General features: G+C 45.4%; 1 protein-coding gene across 2 annotated transcripts in view; it reads right to left on the bottom strand.

Annotated features, from left to right (window-relative positions):
- Positions 1-8,801: 8,801 nt before the first annotated feature.
- CUX1 (cut like homeobox 1) overlaps positions 8,802-22,223 on the bottom strand; it is a 549,359-nt gene continuing 535,937 nt past the window's right edge. For both annotated transcript variants that reach the window (XM_019511460.1, XM_019511459.1), the window contains exons 21-23: positions 16,834-16,914; positions 12,844-12,908; positions 8,802-11,138 (exon numbers count right to left, since the gene is read on the bottom strand). In XM_019511460.1, the coding sequence (XP_019367005.1) occupies positions 11,078-11,138; positions 12,844-12,908; positions 16,834-16,914 (207 nt within the window). In that variant the 3' untranslated portion in view covers positions 8,802-11,077. The remainder of the gene's footprint in view (positions 11,139-12,843; positions 12,909-16,833; positions 16,915-22,223) is intronic.

Raw genomic sequence — 22,223 nt, 5'->3', positions numbered from 1 at the left:
CACTTGTGTCCGGTCAGAAGCCCGAGGGAAGAACACTGGCATCCACCTGCTTACTGCTAATCTGTACTGTGGTCACACATCACTGTGCCAGACAAGATTAGTGCTTCACTGTGTCAGGTGCTGCACTTGAATCTTGTAGAGACAATCCCTCTCCTGGAAAATGTGCAGTCTATATATGGAGGCACAGAACCATCACTTGACCAAAATCTGTGCAGAATCTAACCTAGATGTCCTGAGGCCTAATGCAGACCATCATGCTCTCTAGAGTGTTTCCCCTATGCAGGATTACCCAGAAACCTGTACTGTCAGTCCTCAGGTCTGCCATAAATGACTGTCTAGGTTAAAACCTGCCTCAGATCACTGTTACCAGTTCTAATCCTCAAAGGGAACTTACAAAACACCTTTCACAGACAAGCCTACAAACTTTACTTCATCAACCTACTGGATACAAAAAATCATGGACTGAATATAGACATTGGATTTATGACACGTTATAACCTGCCTAACATCTGACTCCCCAGGTAACCTCTCTATTATTTACCAGCTATATTCATCCCCCCTCACCTGTCTTTCACCCACTGACTACCTCAATTTACATTTTCACTGACTGGCTGTCTTGCATGCATAGTTTCTTTACTATTCCATTCAAGAAGAGGACACACCAACTGCAGAAGCTTCCTCAGCCTGACAAAGGGTATTTGGACCCGAAAGCTTGCAAAGAAGAATTTTTTCCAAGCATTTGAGTTGGTCTAATAAAAGATATCAGATTTACCCAAACAACTTTGTCTGCCTGTGTCCTTAGACCAACATAGCTACAACCTATACCTTTAAGATTTTTTCTTTTTCTTTACTTGTTTCAAACTTAAAAATACCTTGTAGGGTGGAAGGATCAAAGCCATCATTTTCGATACAGTTCAGGTTCACAGAGTCCATGCTTGAACCACAGCAGCATAGTGTTTGCCAGGCTTAGGTTCATTGGGAAGATGCAAGGAGGGACAAAATTTATAACAGACCTGGTAGGATTGGATTGAGCAAATCATGGATGGAAGAAACTTACATAGAAAGCACTGGATTTTGCAGTTGGTACTTGTAGCATTCAAACCATGCTGTTAGTTTCTAAAAAAATCACTTTGCTGCAAAGCGCAGACTCACAGAGTTCACTGTGTCATCCATTTGGAAGGAAATGAAAAGGATGATAGTTCATAGATCTTAAAGTCATTACGGTCATTGAGCCTGACACTCTGTATAACACAGGCTATTGATTCACACAGTAATTTCTGCATCAAGCCCTTAACTTCTGGTTGAGCTGAAGCGTATCTCTTAAAATACATCACGGCCTGATTTAAATACTTCAAATAATGGAGAACGCACAACATTTTTAACTCTAGTGTTACAAGAGATAATTACCAGCATGGTTTTTTTTTTTTTAAAAAAAAGCATGTTTTATGTCTTGTCAAAACTTGTCTGGCTTCAGCTTCCAGCAACTGGGATCCTGTTATGCCTTTGCCTGCTAGATTTAATGAGCCCTTTATTATCAGAAGCCACCCCATCAGGTACTTTAGGGAATGACTGTATCTCTTCTGGGCCTCCTCATGGATAAATTAGTTTGAGCTGCTTTAATCTTATACTGAAAGGTGGGTTTTTCAGACCACAAATCATTCCTATAGCTCTTCTCTGAACTCTTTCTAATTTACCCTCTGCCTTTCCAAGTTCCTCAAGAAGGATGGAATATGCCTCCTCCTCAGTTTTACAGATGTTCTGTTATTATTGTGCAGTAGCATCAAATGCACATCTAACATCTGTTCCACAGAGAAGGCAGTGAACAATGCAGTAGATAATCTGAACAATGAATTTGGTTCAATGCATAACAGATAGGAGCAAGTGTCCAAAAGCATCTTAAAGCTGAGTTTTTAATAAGACATAGATTAAGTATCTACAGATTTCCTTTTGAGATCCTTGACTGTAAAAAGCTAAAGCAGTGATATAGTCCACTTGGGGTCCTGGGTTGTCTCCAGACCATGAGGATTCTCATGGGATGGATCCAGCCTGGGACATGGGGATTGATGTTGTGCTAGCGGCAGTGGTTGTGGGTCTAGTGGTGAAAGCAGGTCTGGAGGCAGTGGTGGTGGTAGCACTGGATCCAAGGGAGAGCATCCTGGGGTGGTGGCAGCAAGCCAAATTGACTGCCAATAGTCCTTGGCAGCAGGGCCAAAGGGCCCTGAGTTCTGCAGCTGGACACACTCCCCAACCTCTGGTGGCTTGTTGGTAGCCTGATGGGCCAGATAGAGAGGGTCTGCATGCCAGGTGTGCCCCTTGAACTGTATGTTTGACAGCCCTGAGCTAAAGCATTCTTCCACGTGCCTACAACAACATTACCTTCATCTCAATGTACCTCTTGGCCAAGACTTTCAAACTGATGAGTGACTTCGTGGGGACCCAACATGAGACCATGCCCCGCAGAGGTGGTGGCATATGTTCTTTTCCCCCCATTCATTCCTCCAGTCTTCTTGCACAGAGTAGTGCTAATCAGTGTTACAAAAAAACTGCAGCTGTAAATGTTACACTATACAGATTTCCAGTTACTTGAAAGATACAAGCAGAAACCTGTCCAGAAAGACAGAGGAACCTTCCACTGTTCATATTCAGCCTCATCATTAGCTACTTTTATGCTGTAGCCTAATGATCAGGAGCGCTGCAGGGCACTCCATGGATTAGTGTTAGGCCTGCTTAGCCATTAGCTTGAATGTGGTGCTGCCTGCCTGTAACTATGAATAGAAGGAGGAAGCCATAAGTGCTCAGTTTGCCTGGGAAAATGTCCCTAATACTTCCAAAGTATTGGCACGTGCCTGCTGTTGGTACTTGGCATCCACTCTTGTAAATCCCAAACCATGGTTTAGGCTCCTGTTTATTCCTGAGCAATCTGTTTCAATGTTTATAATTTACAGAGAACACCCTGCTTCGAGAATGAACTTGAAGAATAAGTCTCCTGGCACTAGCTACATATCTGTTTGTTTGCAAGGGCAGCCTGTATTAAACACAGCGTACTGTTTCCTTCAGCTGCTTTCAAACTTTATTATTCCATCTTTCCCATTTGCAGTTCAGGGGAAATGCTTCTGTGCCTGGCTGCTAGTGACCATGGAAACCCATTTAGATCAAAAGCCAAATGGGGGAAGAGAGGGACATAGGGAGATAAGTAGAGCCAGCTTGGTCTTTTTTAGCACTATGATCACTGTTCCTCCTGTTGGTACTGCATCACCTGCCTGTCTCTCATGGTAATGTGTAGCTGTAGTCAGTAGTTGTAGCTTTCTGATGCACACCTCCACCACCGGGGTGAGCTTGTATTCCCCCAGCTCCTCACTGAATCCTTCTCTAATACAATGCCACGTTCCCGAGAGTCCTCTCTGACCTTTTAGTGCAAGGTCAGTGTATCCACTCAACTGTTTCCCTTTGCACCTTGTGGTAACAACCAAATGGATCTGGGATAGAGTTTTACACTGTACAGGGGCCGATCCTAAATGGGGGGTGGTGGCGCAGTTGTACACTCCCCTTTTAGACCATGCAGTCAGAGCAGCTGACAGGGATGATTTTTAAATCTTGAAAATAGGTAAGAACCTACCCTTCCCCTCCATGTTCAGTGGCATGCCCCCTTCCCTGCCATTCCCCCCTCCCCTCTTCCGCCTGCCGCAGCCACTGCTGCCCCAGGGGTTGGGGGAGCTCCAGAACCACTCCCTGCCCTGCTCCAGCCTGGCTGCCTGGCGAGCTGCAGCAGATGGGTTTCCCTTCCCTGGCCGGTCCCTCTGGGGGTTCCTGGGAGGATTCTTAGCTGATTTGGACTTAAAAAAATTCCCTGGTTGCTGCTCCCATGGCATGATCTGTCTGCCCTAGTACATGGCAGGGAGGCTGGAGCAGGGGCGTGCAGCCACTCGTGCAGTGCCATTCACTGCTCCCACGCCCCCTTTACAAAATCCTGTCTATGACAGCATGTCCCTGGTAATAATCTTTGCTCCACCTTTTTTAATCGGGTTCTGTCTAGTTAAGAAGCAGAGCTACCTTTCACAGTAAGATGGGGTTTAATGAAGTGTGAGAGTTAGACAGATAGTTCCAGTATTGCATTAGTCCTCACTTTGCAATGAAGGGACATAATTTCTCTAGACTACTCTGATTTGCAGGACCATCGCTCAGGATGAGGGAGAGATTCAGAACTGGGCTTTTCTGGAACATGGGCCCATAGGGAACCAGACTCAAAGCACAAGATTATTTTAACCCGGACAATTTACCATATCCAAGCAATGACTTCAACATTTCTGCTTGAGACCAGAAGTGACCTAATGACCTAGATGTGAATAGTCCTTAATCCCAGAGGTCACCCAGCCCCTCCCTAGAAGCATTTTGTGATCTAGTATTGCAACTCAGAAAACTGGCTTGACTGGATCCTGGTCTCATCTGGTCACAGGTTAGATGGATATTAAGAATGTGGGCTTAACAGAACACATGTCAATGCTAATTAACATTGTTTTCTGTAATTACATTTTAAAATATTGAGTGAGAGTAAATTGCTGCAGAAACCCTTTTTCTTTCAAGGCCCTTAATGATAAAATGTTCTTCAAAATTAAATTAACAGAAATTAACCCCTGGAGTCTACCATCAGCATACATGCGCGCACACACATTTGAACAGTTATTGAGGCTGCCAGCCAAAAATAACTGTGTTCTTAGCTTTAATGGACCAGTGGTTTTCAAACAAGTTTGGGAGCCAAGAAGTCTCTAATTCCACTAGTAGCAACTCTCTCATCAGTGAAGAGAAAAATAAAATGTTACTCTTAATAGGGAAAGTAGTTCAGATCTTGAAAATAGCCTCAGGACCTTCCCCAGTTTTCTGGGCTGGGGACAGACATTCAAAAAGCCTGAGCCTGAATTGATTCAATCTTTGCAGGTTAGTCTAACCTGGCTAGGCTGAACTGGTTTGTAACTGGACAGCCATTCTCTCTGGACTGAAGAAATTCAGGCACTTGCCTACAGTGGCTGAGGCTACAAGCCGGGGGCACTAGAGCAGTCCTCCCTTCCTTTGCACAGTACTGAGCTGCAAGGGCGGGGGGCATGGCCAGACCCCTGCAGGACCTCTGATTATGGGGGTCTGCCTGCATGGTCCCAGACTTTTCTCCGCTGGCTGCTCAAGGGGCAGGAATACTGCTAGCCCCCTGCTAACACTCTGAGGCAAAGGGTAGGGTGTAGTGCAGTGCGTGCATCTGTTGATGATACAGAGCTTTTCAATCTTCCTCTCCCTGCTTCTTTATACTGTCTGCAGCAAACTGACAGGGGAGCAAGCCAGCAGGGGGCTCATAACAGTGATTATCACTTCATCAGCAAAACAATAGCCTCTTTCCATTAGTTCAAACTCTTCTTAAACAGCTTACCAGCTGTCTTGTTGACTAATGCCAAATAGCCCTAAACAGTCACTGATCTGTCTGTCTGTCCCAGTGAAATTGGAGAGAGACACACACAGACACCTCTCAGTATTAGCTAGCATACTACATGCCCAGGTTCATGTGGCTGGGGTCCCTGCTGTGGGAGATGGGAGGAAGGGAATCCCTGCTTGAGCTGTGAGTGGTAAGGTGGAGGGTGGGGTAGGGGAAAGCCAGGCAGACTCCACTGTCTGCAGTCTCTGCCAGAGCTGCAGTCAGGGAGCAGAGGGGAAGGCCCAGCTCTGCTGTGGAGCAGAGCTTCCCGCCCAGCCCAGAGAGCATGCCGGGATGCTGGGGGGGTCTGGGACAGACATTGCATAAACTGGTTTGAGTCAAATCAGTTAAGTCTGATGCTACATTCAACCAGGTTTCTCTCAAACCAGTTTCAGACATTTTCAAACTGGTTTATGTGCACTGAACATCTGTTGTGTTAGAGGTTTAAACCAGTTTCTGATCACTTAAATCGGTTTGTGTGTGATGTCTGTACCTAGCCACGATGATCTGACAGTCTGATCTGGGACTTCAGTATGGTAATTGTGTTTCTTTCTATAGTTGCCTCATATCTGAGCTAAACTATTTTCTGAAGATTAGTAGGGCTGTACTCTTTTGCCTGTGTGTGTGGGGCTGAAGGGCTGTTGTGGGGGGAGTAAGGAGCACAAACAGGACTGGGGAGGCTGTGGAGTGGAGTGAGGGGCACTAGCAGGGGCGGGGGGAGGGGTGCTTTAATTTTTATCATGGATTTTGGATTTTTTATTAGAGAACTTGTGATTTTTTTTATCAGGGAAAACCAGGATCCCTGCTTATCACTTTCTCTCTGCTTCCAGGTACCCCTGGCATTTGTAGTCCACAGTTGCAGCCTGCACTAAGTTTGAGCAGAGGGAAGGAGTGTTTTTAACCCCCATCCTAGACCCAGAACCCAGCCAGAGTTTGCCGGGGGGGGGGGGCAGTCCCCTTCAAACCTCCCCTGCATAGCCTACTCCAATATCATGGCAGGCACAGTAAGAGAACCAGGAAGAGTGTAGAGTAGTCATCGCAAGGTGTACCTGTTACCTTTCACAAGGGCAGGTTCTGCTGTCAGGTCTGCTGTGGTTCCTTTGCACTGATGGAAAGTCAAAGTCCCACTTCTAGTCTAGACCCCGGAGACTACCTGCAGGGCCAATTCTATAGAATGACTACGGACAGGGTGGGATGGAGGGGAGGCCCGACATGTTCTGGATCTTGCTCTGGAGCCATGGTGTGTGTGTTTAAATCTTACTGCAGTTTCTTCATGAAATACCCTAGCAGAAATAAGTGGGAAGCCTGTTATAAACAATATGCTATACTGGAGCTAGTCACGTATGCCTTAATTGTATGCTAAAGCTGATGGCTGAGAAGTCACCCCTGTGTCTTTCTCTGACTTAGAACAAACATGCTGCTCTCTCTATGGAGAGTTGGGTTTCATGTATTGTACTCTTTGGTGATGAAAAACTGTTTTTAAGAGAAGGGCAAGGAAAAAATGACAGGGAAGAGCATAGGAAGGTAGGCTAGATTCTGCTCTGTGGTTCCAGCATGATACAGAGAAACTTCATTTTCCATGGCAAGTTTATATCAGCAAAATAAATTGCTTCTGCAGTGGTGCGTCAAAGGAGAAAGGATGTGGCTGTGAGTTACTGTCGCGCTAGGAGCTGGTTTACAACTTCTATTTTTGCTTCTTAGCTTAAAAGGAGCGTGTGGGGCAAGGGATGAAAAAAAAAAAAAAGCAGAAATAGGAATTTCTAAAGACGTGTTTTATCTTCTTGGTAGCCCTGTGGTGTGAGGCCCAGCTGTCTTACAACTGAGACTTCAAAGAACCGCCACTGAAACCTGTTCCAGTCCTGAACTTCTGAGTGGCACTTTCGTCCTGTGTTATGTTATGGTCTTGTGGAATGGAGGAGACAGTCCCCTGCAACTTCTGCCTTTGGTTTTAGTGCAACAAGAACTGAAACTCTATTTGCTCAAGTTATCTGAGAATCTCTCTCTCATGGCATGGATGGGAGCACTGTGTAGGCCCTCACCAAAAAAAAACCCAACAGCTCAACAAAAGGCTACAGCTCAGAAAGCTGGTGATCACAAGTCAAGCTCTAGTTTAATAATCCCATCACCTGCTTTCTTTCTCCAACTCTGCTTTCCATTGGCTTGGTGTGTGTACACACACGCACGTGCGCGCGCACACACACACACACACACACACACACACACAGACACACACACACGTGTAACACACACAGCTGTGATGATGTTTGAATGGTCAAGTGACCAAAAAGTCATGCAACACTTGGGCAGATGAACCTACAGGGCAATTCTAGCCTGAACAACACGGCAGCAGGTACCTCCAATTGTGTTTGGAGTAAAATGAGTTTAAATCAGTCAGCTTATTTATAAAAAGCCCGTCCGCGCCTGGGCGCGTGTGGAGCGTTTCACTCCTCGTTCCCTGTTTGGCCTGGCTTTTCAGAACCAGTGGGCCAACCGGCAAACACTGTCTACAGCCTCACTGCAAGATGCAAATGTTTCTGCCATCTCAGGAACGCTGGAGGCTGCCCATGTCCATCTGATATAAATAAATGAGTAGATGTGCAGGCAAATGGCTGCAGTGTAAAATCTGCTCAGTCATGGATGAAGGGGCAGGGTGAGGAGGAGAATTCTCCACAAAAATTTAAACCAGGCAATCCAGAACTAGTTCAAGGGTTTATATATATCAAATAAAATCCTCTGACTCATCACAGCTATATAAAAGGTCTTGTTTGCAACTCTAAACACAAGCAGTTGCTCATTCTTCAGAGGAAGAGCTGCTATCGACGGCCTGATCACCAGACAAGAAAGCCAGTGGGTCTGTGTTAGACCTGCTCACCCTGATCTGTGTGCTGGAGCTCACCCTGACCCTGACCTAAGTGGAAGCACCAAAACATGGCTCATTATAGCTTTAATCCTGGCAAGTGCAGAGCCCCCTCCTCTGGCTAACAAGGGCATTCAGCTACATGGGCACTTAAAAAAAATCTTTAAAAACTGGGTCTGGGTGGGTAACTCCTTTTTCCCTTTAACTTAATTTCATATCCCTGCTGCCTCCTGTCTATATGCAACAAAGAATACTTAATCACAACTGCAGGAGGCCTTGGCCTTTCCACAGCAGGGATCAAGTCTCTCACATGGCTGAGGGCAGAGGGTGTGTTCCTTCCAACTGTGGTAGACATCAGTTACTCAAGCTATTGCATTGAATTTCTAGTATTAGCTGCAAGCTTTGTCCTACTGTAGCCAGGACAGGAGGTAGACATTGCTTAGGATGGTATGGGTGGATGCATTTAAAAAACAAATGAAGAAAAACACATTCAGTTTTGCTGCATATCTAGGTTTATTTTATCACACATCTTGCATAGCTCAGTAATATGTATTTGAAGTACTTTATGGAAGATTACATATGCCAACAGCTAAGCAACTTCTGCAATTCTATCATGCAAAATATAACTTCTAACAAGGTTTCCTAGGGAAAATCGAATTTACTTAAACAAATTAGCTTGCTTAGCACAGAGCCCATTCTTATCAAGATCACTTTTAGCTACCAATTTCCACAGGTACCACAAAACACCCATTTACTACATGTAAAGGGAGAGTGTTACCTATTGAGATGCAAGAATCAGCCCAGAATTTCTTTAGGAAAACCTGAAAAAGCTGAACACTAGACTATACCTTCCCAACAGTGAGGAGAGCTGGAAGGTGCTCTCCACCTTCATGTAATCAGGCCTTCAGAGATAGGGTTTGTAATCTCTAGAACCACAGAGTCCTTTCAGATAAGGCTGCCTTGTTTTTTTCTAAAAGGGCTGATAGGCATTGGTCTGAAGAGACAGCATGGACCTGAGTTGGATACAAATCTTTACAGCAAACAGGCTGTTTTGATAGTGATCGCAGAGAAGAAATGCTCATCACTGAGTTATTTAAAGAGAGGAAGTTGGGTGACAGCAAACAAGATGCTGTGGCTCAGACAGCCCTGCAGCTTCATAATAAAGAACTGCCTGTTTACTTTGGGTTTTGTTCTTTTTAAAGCCCCCCAGTTCTGTCTCTAATCTTTTGCACTAGTATAAGTGTGTGAAGGGAAAAGCAGATTCCCTGCTATGGCGTAAACAGTATTGACCCTAGTAACTCATGGGTGCAAGTCCCACGCTACATGGAACAAGATGTCTAGATTAGTGATTTACATCTGCAAAACCACTTTGGTTGAAATCACACCCTGCAGCACCCTGTGCTTCATCTAGAAAAGCTTGGTTCTCCCTCCCCTGTCTATAAACGCGGTTTGGTCTGTGTGTGTTTATCCTTCACTGTAGTTAATGAAAATTTTGCATTTTTCTACAAGCTAAAGTGACTATAAATAGACCTTCATTGCTCCTGGCATCTACAAGCTTATCATTGACTGCATAGCAAATAGACGTATGCTTATAAACAGCATGGGCTGATAGATATGTTTTTGCAACGCTAAGTTTAAAGCAGTAATATTATCCTAGTCTACAAAAATAATTTTAAACTGAGTGCGAGTGCACCTTGCTAACTAACTATAGGCCAAAACTCTGAAAATGTAATGGGCACTTTCACTTACCAGAGAAGCTGGTACAAGCTGAGAATGCTCAGCTTTTGGTAGGACTATGCAACGCTACCAGGAGTTTACAAGTGCTCCAAACCAGATGTTGCCATGACATCTCTCAACTAAATCCAGACCTTGTCTTACCATTTCCCCAGATACCCCACTGTTGGTAACCAACTCATTCAAACGGAACAGCAGCCCAGAAAGGTCAGACCCCACATCCATGCTGCAGTGCCCGCAAAGGCCAATTCATCCTTCAGACATGTATCTTCTTGAATTATGTTAATATAGTCTATGCAGCAAAGCAACTGCTGCATAGCAAAAATATTTCAATCAGGAAGAGAGAGTCCACTGCACTTTTACATAGCTCCATACCTAATAGCAACACTTCTCTTATGTCAATTATATCCTAAATATCCAGTGAGTTAAAGCCAAAGTCTCCAGTTCAATACGGCCTATATAAGACTGACTGCTTCTACTTGGCAGCCATCTCAAGTGGGATCCAAAGGACCCTAAGAAATGCAAATTACCACACTGAAAAAAAATCTCAATTATTAAATACAACAGAAGTCATAGGGAAGTCACCTTCCATCTTGGGCAACTGACCTCAGAAGAGTAAATATTTAACTATAGGATTTGCAGCAAAAGATTGCAAAGGCCAATAAGATCTATACATTTCAAATTGCTCAGCTAGCTGAATGAAGGGAAGATGAACTCTCCACAATTACATAATCTGGAGTTCCAGGAGGACTCGAATACCACCCTCACCCAAGGGGAGATGCAAGTCCCACAGCTCCATCAGAGCTCTGCTTGCCTATCACTAAGTCCTGCAAAGGTTCTCTATAACTTCTGCATCTGATCTGCAAGCATCTGGATGGGGAAGGGTTCACTGCTTCTCTATGTTACACAAGGTAGAGATAAGCTGTCAGAAGGTTCAAGTTTTTTGCGCAATGGTCATGTCAGGGATTGGTCCAGCCGAAAAGATACTGATGGAATTAGAAGTCTCTTTCAGTGGTAGCTGATTCCAGCTTTCACTGCCACATGTCGCCATTGTCACCATTCTCATGAAACTTGTGCAAGTGATCAGCATACCTGGAAAAAGTACATTGAAGAATTAATCACCAAGCCTAAAATACTCTGAATTCAGTACAACTCTGGACTGGCATTTCAACACTGGCTACAAGCATTGCTACAAAGATAGGATCTTTGTAATACCAAGAAATTCCTGAAGTTAGAGCAACTAAAACAGATCATGGGCCAGATCCATACCAGTTTCTTTACATGAGAGGAAGAGAAGATTACTGGCTTGCAGTACTGGGGCCTTAGTTACTGAAAACACCAGTATGCAAATATATCAGTCCTTTTTCTGATTGTCATTCCTCACTCATTTCAAAACTGATCGGCTTTGTGGTTCTGCTCCATACACATGGCATTGCGGACTGGCAGGTCTTGCTTAGAGGCTCTCAAATCCAATGTGCTGACTGCCAACCCAGCCAACAGAGCCTGGCCTTTGGGGCTAGGGACAGACATTCAAAAAGCCTGAGCCTGAATTGATTCAATCTTTGCAGGCTAAGCTAAACTGGTTTGTAACTGTACAGACATCTGCTCTGGACTGAAGAAATGCAGGCACATGCCTGTAGTGGCTCAGGCTACAAGCCAGTGGGTGCTAGAGCAGCCCTCTCTTCCCTTCCACAGTGCTAAGCTGAGGGGCCAGTGCTAAGCAGTGGCAGGCCCTGGCAGGATGCTCTGATTAGGGAGGTTCCCCCTGGCAGGACGCTTTGATTAGGGAGGGTTCCCCCTGCCTTCCAAGCAGCCCAGCAGGGAATTGATAACACAGTGTTTATCACACTATTAAGAAAACAACAGAGGGACATTACCAGCTACCTGTTGATTCTGCCTTTGTCCCATCTGCCACAGCACAGACAGTAGCCAGCATGTGGTCTGCTAGCTAATGCTGAGAGATGTCTGTGTAAGGCAGAGGGGAGGGGGGAATCCCTGCTTAGCAGGGAGCAGTGAGGGGAGTGGGGGAGCAGGGGGAAGCCAGGCAGACGTCTGCAGTCTCTGCTGAGCTCCAGCCAGGGAGCAGAGGAGAGGGGCCATCTCTGCTGTGGAGCAGAGAGCCCCGCCCAGCCCAGAGAGCATGCCAGGATACTGGGGGAGTCTGGTTTAATTTAAATCAGCAAGGGGTCTGGGACAGACATTACATAAACCGGTTTGACCCAAATCAGTTAAGTCTGATACTACATTCAACCAGGTTTATCTCGAAACGATTTCAGCCATTTGCAAACTGGTTTGTGTGCACTGAACATCTATTCTGTTACAGGTTTCTGATCACTTAAGCTGGTTTGCGTGTAATGTCTGTCCCTTGCCTAAAGCCGAGCTGGCTGGTTTGTGCATCTTCATTTCTAAACTGTTCTTCCCAGATCAAATACAGGTTGCCTCTCGACAACTGAATTTCCTCTCATTGAATGAGGAGCCAGAACTGAATCTTAAATAATCCTGTTGCTGCAACAGGAAATAACAAAATCTAGCTCAACATCTGAGCTGTGTTCAACTGTTCTTACTCCTGTTCTCCCTTGCAGGAAAGAACCGTTTCTGTCACTGAAGACACTGGCAGTGCCTCTAAATAGTCACAGGGACCAGAGCGCACTGTTCAGAATAGATCTGCACACTTTCATGTTTTGGAAATGTCACTACAAAATAAAATACTCTTTTATAAAAATCAATTTTTCGCTGTCTCAGGAATGGGACTCTTGAAATCCTAGGCTGTACCAAATCCTTCTGTTTTCATACATACTTCTTAGCACAGTAAGCAGTACAGTCCCTTCCCACGCTCTCAGTCCAGGCAGTTTTGTAGAGGACCTGGGGAAAATGAGAAATATAATTAACTGTTTCCCATTGTAACAGGAGTCCCACCTTGTATTTACACTCTGATCAATAGCTGAGAGACATAGTTAGCTGTCTGAAGTCAAGGAGAATACAGGGTAGATTTGCACTTTATAGACTAATCAAAGTATATATCTAATAAGCTCACTTCATCAGACTCTGTAGAAGGCCATGCAGAAAGCAGACTGTCATTTTTTTTCCAGTATAATCTGCCTTTAAATCTTTCTGAAATGCTATCTTGCGTAATAAAACCATGTGGAGTTAGTCCTTCTCATTTGGTGAAGAGAAGTTTGCCGCAACCTTTGAAAACATCACTGTTTATCTCAGAAAACCAGTCAGATGTACTTAGCAATGGACCAAGTTGAATGGCAAGTACATACTTGTTTGTAAAGACAGTATAACACTGTTCAATATATGATTTGAAAAACACGCTAAGGAAGAACTGTGTGGCAGTACAGCAGTTACATTACCATGGCTAGGATATGAAAATACATCACCAATATGCAGAATCTAACTAGAAACTTCAATTTCCCCTCCCAGTATTTTAGAGCTTTCCCCCACCCCACCATTTTGTCCCACAAATTAGGAATGTTTTGCATGGTGATGCTTTCTGTATCCTTTGGAACTGCCCCCAATACTTGGCAGGAACTAAAAGGCAGATCTGAAAAGGCACTTAAGCTGCATGGTGCAGCTGAGTTTCCTAAATGCCACAATTCATGCCTGAGAGCCTGAAGGCATTTAAGTTTTCTCATGGAAAAACAACACAGGCACCTGCAATTCTTTTCCTGATGTGTATGGCCAGAACCGCCATCAACGTGGCTGAGCCGAGTGTCTCAGCACCTCTCTCCTGCCAAAGGCAGTTTAGGATTTACAAACTAGGCGACTGCGGCATTGATGCTTACACAGACAGATGGGCAGCAAATTGACTCAATGGTTGCACCCAGAGAGTGGTGGTGGATGGGTCGTTTTCGACCTGGATGTGGGCAGTGGAGTCCCCCAGGGCTCAGTCCTTGGGCCTGTGCTATTCAACATCTTTATCAGTGACTTGGAGGTGGGCGAGGAAAGCATGCTGTCCAAATTTGCTGATGACATGGGGGAGAAGTGGACACACTGGAGGGGAGGGACAGAATCCAGCTAGATCTAGACAGGTTACAGAGGTAGGCGGATGAGAATAGGATAGAATTCAATGCAGACAAGTGCACGGTGCTGTATCTAGGGAGAAGGAACCTGCAACACACTTATAGGCTGGGGAGCACCCTTTTCAACAACACAGTGGCTGAGAGGGATCTTGGAGTCATTGTTGACTCCAGGATGGACATGAGCCACCAATGCAAGGAAGCGGTCAGTAAGGCTAACCACACCTTGTTGTACATCTACAGATGCATCACAAGTGGGTCCAAGGAGGTGATCCTTCCCCTTTATGCGACACTGGTCAGGCCGCAGCTGGAGTACTGCGTCCAGTTCTGGGCGCCACACTTTAGGAGAGATGTGGACAACATGGAGTGGGTCCAGAGGAGGGCCACCTGCATGGTCAGGGGGCAGCAGGCCAGGCCCTACAAAGATAAATTAAAGGGCCTGAATCTATTCAGCCTCCACAAGAGAAGGCTGAAAGGGGATCTGGTGGCCATCTATAAACTTACCAGCGGAAAATAGGTGAGGCTCTGTTGCCCCGGGCACCACCTGGGATAACAAGGAATAATGGCCACAAATTGATTGAGAGCAGGTTCAGGCTTGATATCAGGAAGCATTACTTCACAGTTAGGGCTGCCAGGCTCTGGCATGGGCTCCCAAGGGAGGTGGTGCTCTCCCCTACTTTGGGGGTCTTCAAGAGGAGGTTGGATAGATATCTGGCTGGGGCATTATGAACCCACCCAGGGCAGGGGGTCAGACTTGATGATCTGTTCAGGTCCCTTCTGACCCTAGAAACTATGAAACTAGGTGTACACAAGACCCCTGAGGAGCACAAAAGGCATGCTCCCAGCCACGTAACAAGCTGATAGAATTGTGCTCACCACCAAACACGCAACTTTCACTCAAGACACAACCACCAGAGGAGGAGCCCAACTTAGTGTAGAAGAGCCGAATGGTTAGGAGAACCATTCCTTTGTGATACTATTGCACTTCATTAAACTTTTCAGCATGATTCACCTGCAAATTGGCGGGGGTCTGAACTGCCAAGCAGCACCAATCCAATTGAAGATGATGGAAGCTCAGGGCCTCTGACTGGTATCCCTCAATCTGATTGTCTCCTGAAGGGATCAGCTGGTTGACAGAGGGGCTGTTTCTAGCCATAGCAGATACCCACTGTCATTCAGAAGATGACCTCTGCAGACATCTTGTTGGCCCTCTGACTTCAGACATACAATCTAATATAGTTGACAGCCTGCCATTTAACACTAATATGTTGTGTAATGGGGGTGAGGAAGGAGAATGGATTTAAACAGAACATACGGCCAGCTTGACTGAAATGTACAGCAGGGCTGCAAATGCAGGCAGATGATCTTGCACATCTGCTGCTGAAGCTCATGTGTTAATGGCTTTGTGAATTGTAGGAAGGTATTATCTTGTCACTGGGGAAACACACTAATTCCACAAGTACCATTCAGTCGGCCTCCAAATTAGGGTTAATTGAAATTCACAAAAGAGGGTAGGAAGACAGTTAGGAAGAGGTGAAGGCCTTTTTGTTTCCTTAGATTAGTAGGAGAGACATTTTTCAACTGTGGAAGTGGATCAGACATAGAATTTATGTAGCTTCTTATTAAGTGTCTGCAGCTGGTACCTGATCCAAAGCCCATTAAATGTCAATGGAATTTGAATTTGGGGCCTTTCTCAGTTGCATGAGAATGAGATCATTCCATCCATGTAATATTTATGCCTAATTTTTTAGGTTAAGAGTTTTAAAGTTTAATGATAATTAACTTTTTATTTTCTTTGCTCTCCTCCCCACGAGATAACTGAAGGTTGGTTTTACTCTGACAGGCTCTGGCTAGAAATATTGATGCTATTTGTTTGTCTTTTATCTTGTCTCATTGTTTAAAAATTGATGCATTTTTCTAGCAATGATAAATAGACCCCCAGAAATTTTGCAAGAGAGCAGAGGAGAGAAATGGCGTAAATAGAAATTTTATAACAAGACTGACTGACAAGCACAATGGCATTGCAAATACAGGCAAGAGACCTCCACATCTGCTGCGAATGCCTTGTTCTCAAGTAACAGCAGAATTTTCTCTCCACTGGGTAAACACTGTAATTCCAGAAATAAGATACAACGGGCCTCCAAATTAGGATAACTGAAATTCACAAAAGGGGGAAGGGGAGGGGAATCTATTTGTGAACAAAGGCCTATGCACAAGAGATCTTTCCACTTGAGACTTTCTTTGTCTTTGCAGTGAGCAGAGAACCATCCAGCTTAACCATGATGTATTTGGACCAGATGCCTGCATCCAGCAAACTGATCCAACAGGAAAGCCAAACAGTGTTGTAGTGTATAGCGGCAGACGAGGTTCTTTGGGTAAATCCGATATCTTTTATTAGACCAACTCAAATAGTTGGAAAAATTCTTCTTAGCCAGCTTTTGGGCACAAACACCCTTCATCAAGCTGAGGAAGTATCTGCAGATGGTCTATGTATACCTACACTACATAGTAGTTCATATAGGGCACATCTACATGAGATGTTTACTGCAGAGCTGCCTAATTAACTCTGCAGTAAAGTCTCACCATCAACATGTGCAGCCCTATTAGGCTTCAGGAAACTAATCAACTCTTCTGCAGGTTAGTGCTTGTAAACACAAGTACTATTCTGTGGCAGAGTTCTTTAGTGCGCAGCAACGCACGTGTAGATGGTGACGAGGCTGGCTGGGGCACAAGGGTGCAATTCTTTTCTTGGACTAAATACTTACCAGGAAGACCAGACAATGCAGAAACAGAGTGTAGAAAAAAGCAATGGTGCGAGCAATCTTGTTGGACAGGATGAGCCGCCCCTGCAGCAAAATCAAGTGAAAGAGCCTTTTAGGTCAGTTAAGACAAAACAACACTGGCCACCTCAATTAATGTCTTGGCACCACAGGCCCCAGGTGAGACCAGGGTCTCGGTGTGCCAGGCACTATACAAACACACGGGAAGAGGCAGGTAGTCTCTGCCTGTAAAAACCAGCAGCCTAAAGTGATGGGAGAAAGGGAAGGTTTTTGTATTTCCATTTTACAGATGGGAAACTGAAGTCCAGAGAAAGCAAGTCACTCACTCAAGGTCATTCAGAGAGTGTGGAGAGTCAGGAACTGAACCTGGAACCCAGTCCAGCACTTCATAGTCAAAAGACCAACCTTCTCTTTTTGTAACCATCTTTTTAAATGCTCCACACATAGGAGGTTTCAAGCTGAGTAAACAGACAACTGACAGGCATGAGCTTCCAGAGAGGTATCTTCTGTGTAAGGACACTAAGAATTTAAGGTACTCAGCAATAATCCCTCAGCATCCTGCAGGACTAGACCCTCACCCCAATATGCACTGGGCTCAATTATGACTAATCAACACATGAACAATGTTGGTTTCCAGTGTCCTGGTCACAGGCGCACGTAAAAACACTGTATGTATATGGCCCCTGTATATGGACCAACGAGTCTTGGCTCCTACTTTTTAAAATTTGGCCACCTTTCCATTCTTGGCCTACAGGTATCCTACCCTCTCTCTCGATATGTTCAAATTATTCTGTATTGCCAGATGTTCCCCATCTCCAGATTCAGTCCCTGCCTCCAACTCATCACCATTCCAGAGAGGAGTCACATTGATAATTAAGTCTCTTACATTTTTAATTTATGAGCTGTAGGGATTTTGATTTGCAGTAGTCTTCATGAGACTGGCACAGAGGAAAGATGATAAACATCAAAGTTCTCTGATAACACATTCACAGACAGCTCCGAGTTTCTTTGCCAGCCCATTAGTATCAGTCTCCACAGTAAAGGCCTGTTGTCTTCCTGGGAGCATATAATCCTCATAAAGATCATGTAGGTTAGCTCCTAGATTAGCAGAATACGTATAACATGGGTAGCAGCCAGCAGCAATGTCAGCTTGCCGCATACAGATCTGTCTTAACCCAATCAGTTTCTGTGGTGTAGACTGGATTGCCAGGCTAAATACCCAGTGTGATGGGAGAGGAGAGAAGGAGCCAATGGGTAGTGTGAGGAGAAGTCAGTGCTTTGCAGTCCATCCTCCCGACTGCCCCATCCCTGTGGTGATTGGGGCTTTGCCCACAGACGAAAAAAGTTTGGCTCTTGCACTGAAGACGCTGACAATCCAGGAGGGGTTCAGAAAGCCCCGGGATCCTCCTTGTCATTACTACAGGCCTTGTCTTCCCCTGGTTAATAGTTGTCTTTAGTTTGAGTTAGTCTTTCTTTACAGGAACTTCCTGTGGTTGGCCCTTCCCTATCTTACTGGGAGCTGTCTCCCAGGGGGTATCACTGGGCACCCTGCTGCCAGGGACTCCTACAGGAGCAGTCTTTGCTGCATGATGCTACAGTAGCCTTTTAAATGAGCTCTTCTGCACAAGAAAAGGTAGCCTTTTCAGATACAGAGTCCTCCCTACATACAACACTCACCATTTCCTCTTCCCACAGGTTATCTATTGAATGTGCCACCAGGCAGACCCAGCCTGGAACCTTTCCAAGGTGAGCTGCATACAATGACATTTGCACAGATTAGGTATTTTTAATTGAAATCTGTACTGTTAAGAGATGCCAACTGGAAGGCCCTGGAGGCGAAGGTCCTTTTTTATCCCCAGGACACAGCCAGCCCAGACACCTATGCTGCTCTGCCAACACACCTAACCTTTGATCCTGCAAGATCATCATTAGAGGCAAAAAGGCAATTCAGCCTCTGGGGCCATTCTGTCCTGGCTGTGCCTGCCAGGGCAAATTGCAATGTGGACACCTGTTCCAGTAAGAATGGCACTGAGATCAAACTGTCATTGCAGTGAGACCCTCCAGCAGCTGCCAGGTGTTAACGATGTTCAGTCATGATTGACCTGGGTCAGAACTGAGCTGACAGCTTAGATGGGAAAAATCCTATCCCACTCCTTTGATACGGTCTGGATGCCAGGAAGAACCTAAAACCCCAAACCACCTTCATGCAGAGATGAACTCTGGATGTAGCAAAGTCCCCCAAATCATACTGGGGGTTTCAAAGAATGGTGCTAAAAGAGAACCATCACCAGACTGGTCTTTGATGGCTCCCTTCTTCCTGTTCAGGGGCAGGGGAGGACACTGCTGTAACAAACATGATTATGTTCTTAACTATTCCAGAGGAATAAAACTCCCGTCAGTCATTTTTTTTTTTTGTAAACGAGCGTCATTAATTTGCAGAGACATTAGCATCCCATGCTATTCATATTCATCCTGGCAATTCCTTGAGTTCTACGTGAATGATGCAAAGACTATCTTGATTTAATACAGTGTATTTTTGTATTCCTTAGCTGTTGCAATCCAACGTGCCCAGAAAATTAACCCCTTTCATGCTGGAATAGTGGGACACCGGTGCACGCAAACCACCGGCTGAGTCTTCAAATGTCACACATTCAAATTTAAATATATATATTTTTAATTAAATTTTTACTTGAAAAATAGAATTTTAATCAGAGGGGGCAGCGGATCTAGAGAGGGCAGCAAATACGGTCAGGCTCTAAAGAACAAGCAAAATGTGAGAGCCACACACTGGTTGCACTTCACTGGCTTTCCTTTGCCCCATCCCAGACCCTTTTGACTTAGAACAGCCCCAAATTCCTCTGTCTAAGTCCAGTGCATGGTAGCAGCAGCCACATATGCATGCCCACTGAACAGAAGCTCATTACCTACAAACAGCATAAAGTAGACATGCTCTGATTGGCATAACTGTGAAACTGAGGAAGCAGCGAGGACTTCAGTGCATTCCCGGCAGGTAATTCTGATCTCAAACAAGGTCAGGCTGCACTACCATGCGCTTTAGCTACCAGCACAGAAGCACTCACCTTGCATCGGTCACACCACATTGTCTAAACTCTACTGCCTTCTTCACCTCCCCATCCTCTACACCCGGTCCAAAGGCTTTGCCATGCCACACACATTCAGTTTGTGGCCTCCACCGAATGCCCCAAGAAGAAGTTCAGAGCATCTTTTTGAAAAACAGTAGCAGAACAGGGAGGAAGCATTTCCTGTCAAGCTGGCTTTTTTTCACAAGGCAGCTCGAATGGCTAACAGGCCACCAGGTGGCCAGGGTTCCCAAGCTGAAAAGCCAGCGGGTGACCGTTTCAAATCCATTGTTGCGCAAATCAGTGACATGCCACATGGCATCAAAATGCAGAGTTCAGGTGCTAATGGGCTATGCTGGGAAACGGTGGTGAGGACCACTGTGGCTTGTGCTATTATTAAGAGGAAATCTGCATGACCAGGCTGCTCTTGTCATGAGGAAGCAGAGCCCCAAACAAAAATACACTGGAACGATGCAGAAGGTGAGAGCCCATGGACACGCTGGGCAGAATTCAGCAATCTTTGGTCTAGGCCCATAACCGTCAGTCTTGAAGTCATTTTCCCCTCCCCTCCTCACCCATTGCTTCAGTTTCTCACCTATCTCATCTTTCGAATCCCCTTGCTGGGTTTAGCTCCACTGAATCCTATTCACATCCTCTCCCCATAATACATTGATGAGGCTTATCATTACACTCTTTAAACTGACAGCTACCACGCCCTTTCTGGCCTACTTCCTTCTGCCAGTTTGCCGTAGACAAACTGTACAATTAGGCCACGTACTTCCTCTTCATTTTCCCTTTTCCTGTAAAGCACTGCAAGATGCTTGGTATGAACATAACTAACGGCTCCAAGGGGATTGCCAAGGCTTGTGGAGCTGGCCTCTCTTGGCTCCATACAGTGCAAATGAGCGTCAGGATCACACAGAATCATTTTGAAAGGGGAAGTGTCAGTGGCTCTGGACATGTTTTACAAGTTAGCATTAAAGCCAGAGAATTGGGGATTTACTGCACCATTCAGATTTGGGTGCTTTCCCTGCTCCATTAGACACATAGATTGGTCACGACCATTCTGGCTGAGTCAGTTCACATGAAACCCAGAAGTATTTTTCATGCAGCCACTGTTGAAGATCATGGGGATTTTGCCCAAGGACAGAGTTCATGCAGTTGGAAATCAAGCAGCTTCAGACCTACGAATGACCCCTTCAGTGCAAAAAAAATCCGTGAGGGGCCAAGAGAGTCCCAAAGGGATGAAGCTAAAATCTTATTCCTTCCCAATAGCCTGCCACCTAATTGAGAAGTGGGTTCAGATCTTGATTTCAAATGCACACAGACCCTTTGCAAATACCCACACAAAGTGTAGGGAAGTAGGATAGTGGAAAATTTACTTCAAATCATTAAGCCAAAATTTCAAAATTGGAGTCCAAGTCAGGATATGAAACAAGCCCAGAGTTCGCAGGTGTCACATTTGGGGTCTTGGGGCCTGCGGCCCTTTACAGTGATGGACCAAAGCTGAGAAACTTGGGTTTAGGTTTGAAACCTCATAGATCTTGAGGGCTGGGAGCTGGGATTCCCGTTCTGGCTCTTTCCCAACAGCCGCACTACCTAGGCTGACCATAAGGAAATCTGGATCGTCAGCTTGATCACTGTTTCTGAGGTAAACAGCTCCGGGACTGAATTTAATAAGTACATTCAGACTTTATGGATCCCTTTTGTGCAATAGCTTTAGGCAGAGCCAACAGGATGATTGAGATTCTGCTCCTACTGGTTTTCATGGGAATTGTCTCGCTATAGTTTCTAGTCATCTTTAAAAATCTAGCCTTAATGCCTAGCCTCTTTTATTTGCTTGGTCGGTAATCACTTTGGGAGGATGAACTCCACTACACCAACCTGAGCTCTCTCAACCATTCGATGGAGCCAAATTTCCCATTCAGAAACCAGCACTGGCAAGTGCTGTTATGGTGCAGCAACTAGTTGAAGGATCCAGTTTTGCTTGGAAAACTGTTCCCAAAGCTCAGTACATAAACGGCAACTTTTATTTTTTGCTGGAGTGGAGCCTAAGATGATGGACATGTCTCCCCCACCCCTAGCCCCCCAGTGTGTAGGGAAGGGGGGATGTGGACACAGGCGATGCATGATGGGGGGCACAGGCAACATGGTGGGGGGTGGAGAGGGCATGTGCCCCTGAGATTTCTGCACCCACAGCAGCAGTAGGGGGGCACAACTCCATGCTGCTGCAGCACCTCCCTTGGTGCCCATGATGGCACGGCACTCCCTCCCACGCCTGGCCCCACCCGCTGG

Source organism: Gavialis gangeticus, unplaced genomic scaffold (assembly GCF_001723915.1).
Source record: "Gavialis gangeticus isolate Ggan-Ray unplaced genomic scaffold, GavGan_comp1, whole genome shotgun sequence".
Lineage (NCBI taxonomy): Eukaryota > Metazoa > Chordata > Crocodylia > Gavialidae > Gavialis > Gavialis gangeticus.
Note: the sequence above shows the minus strand (reverse complement) of the source record. Positions and strands in the feature narration are given on the sequence as shown.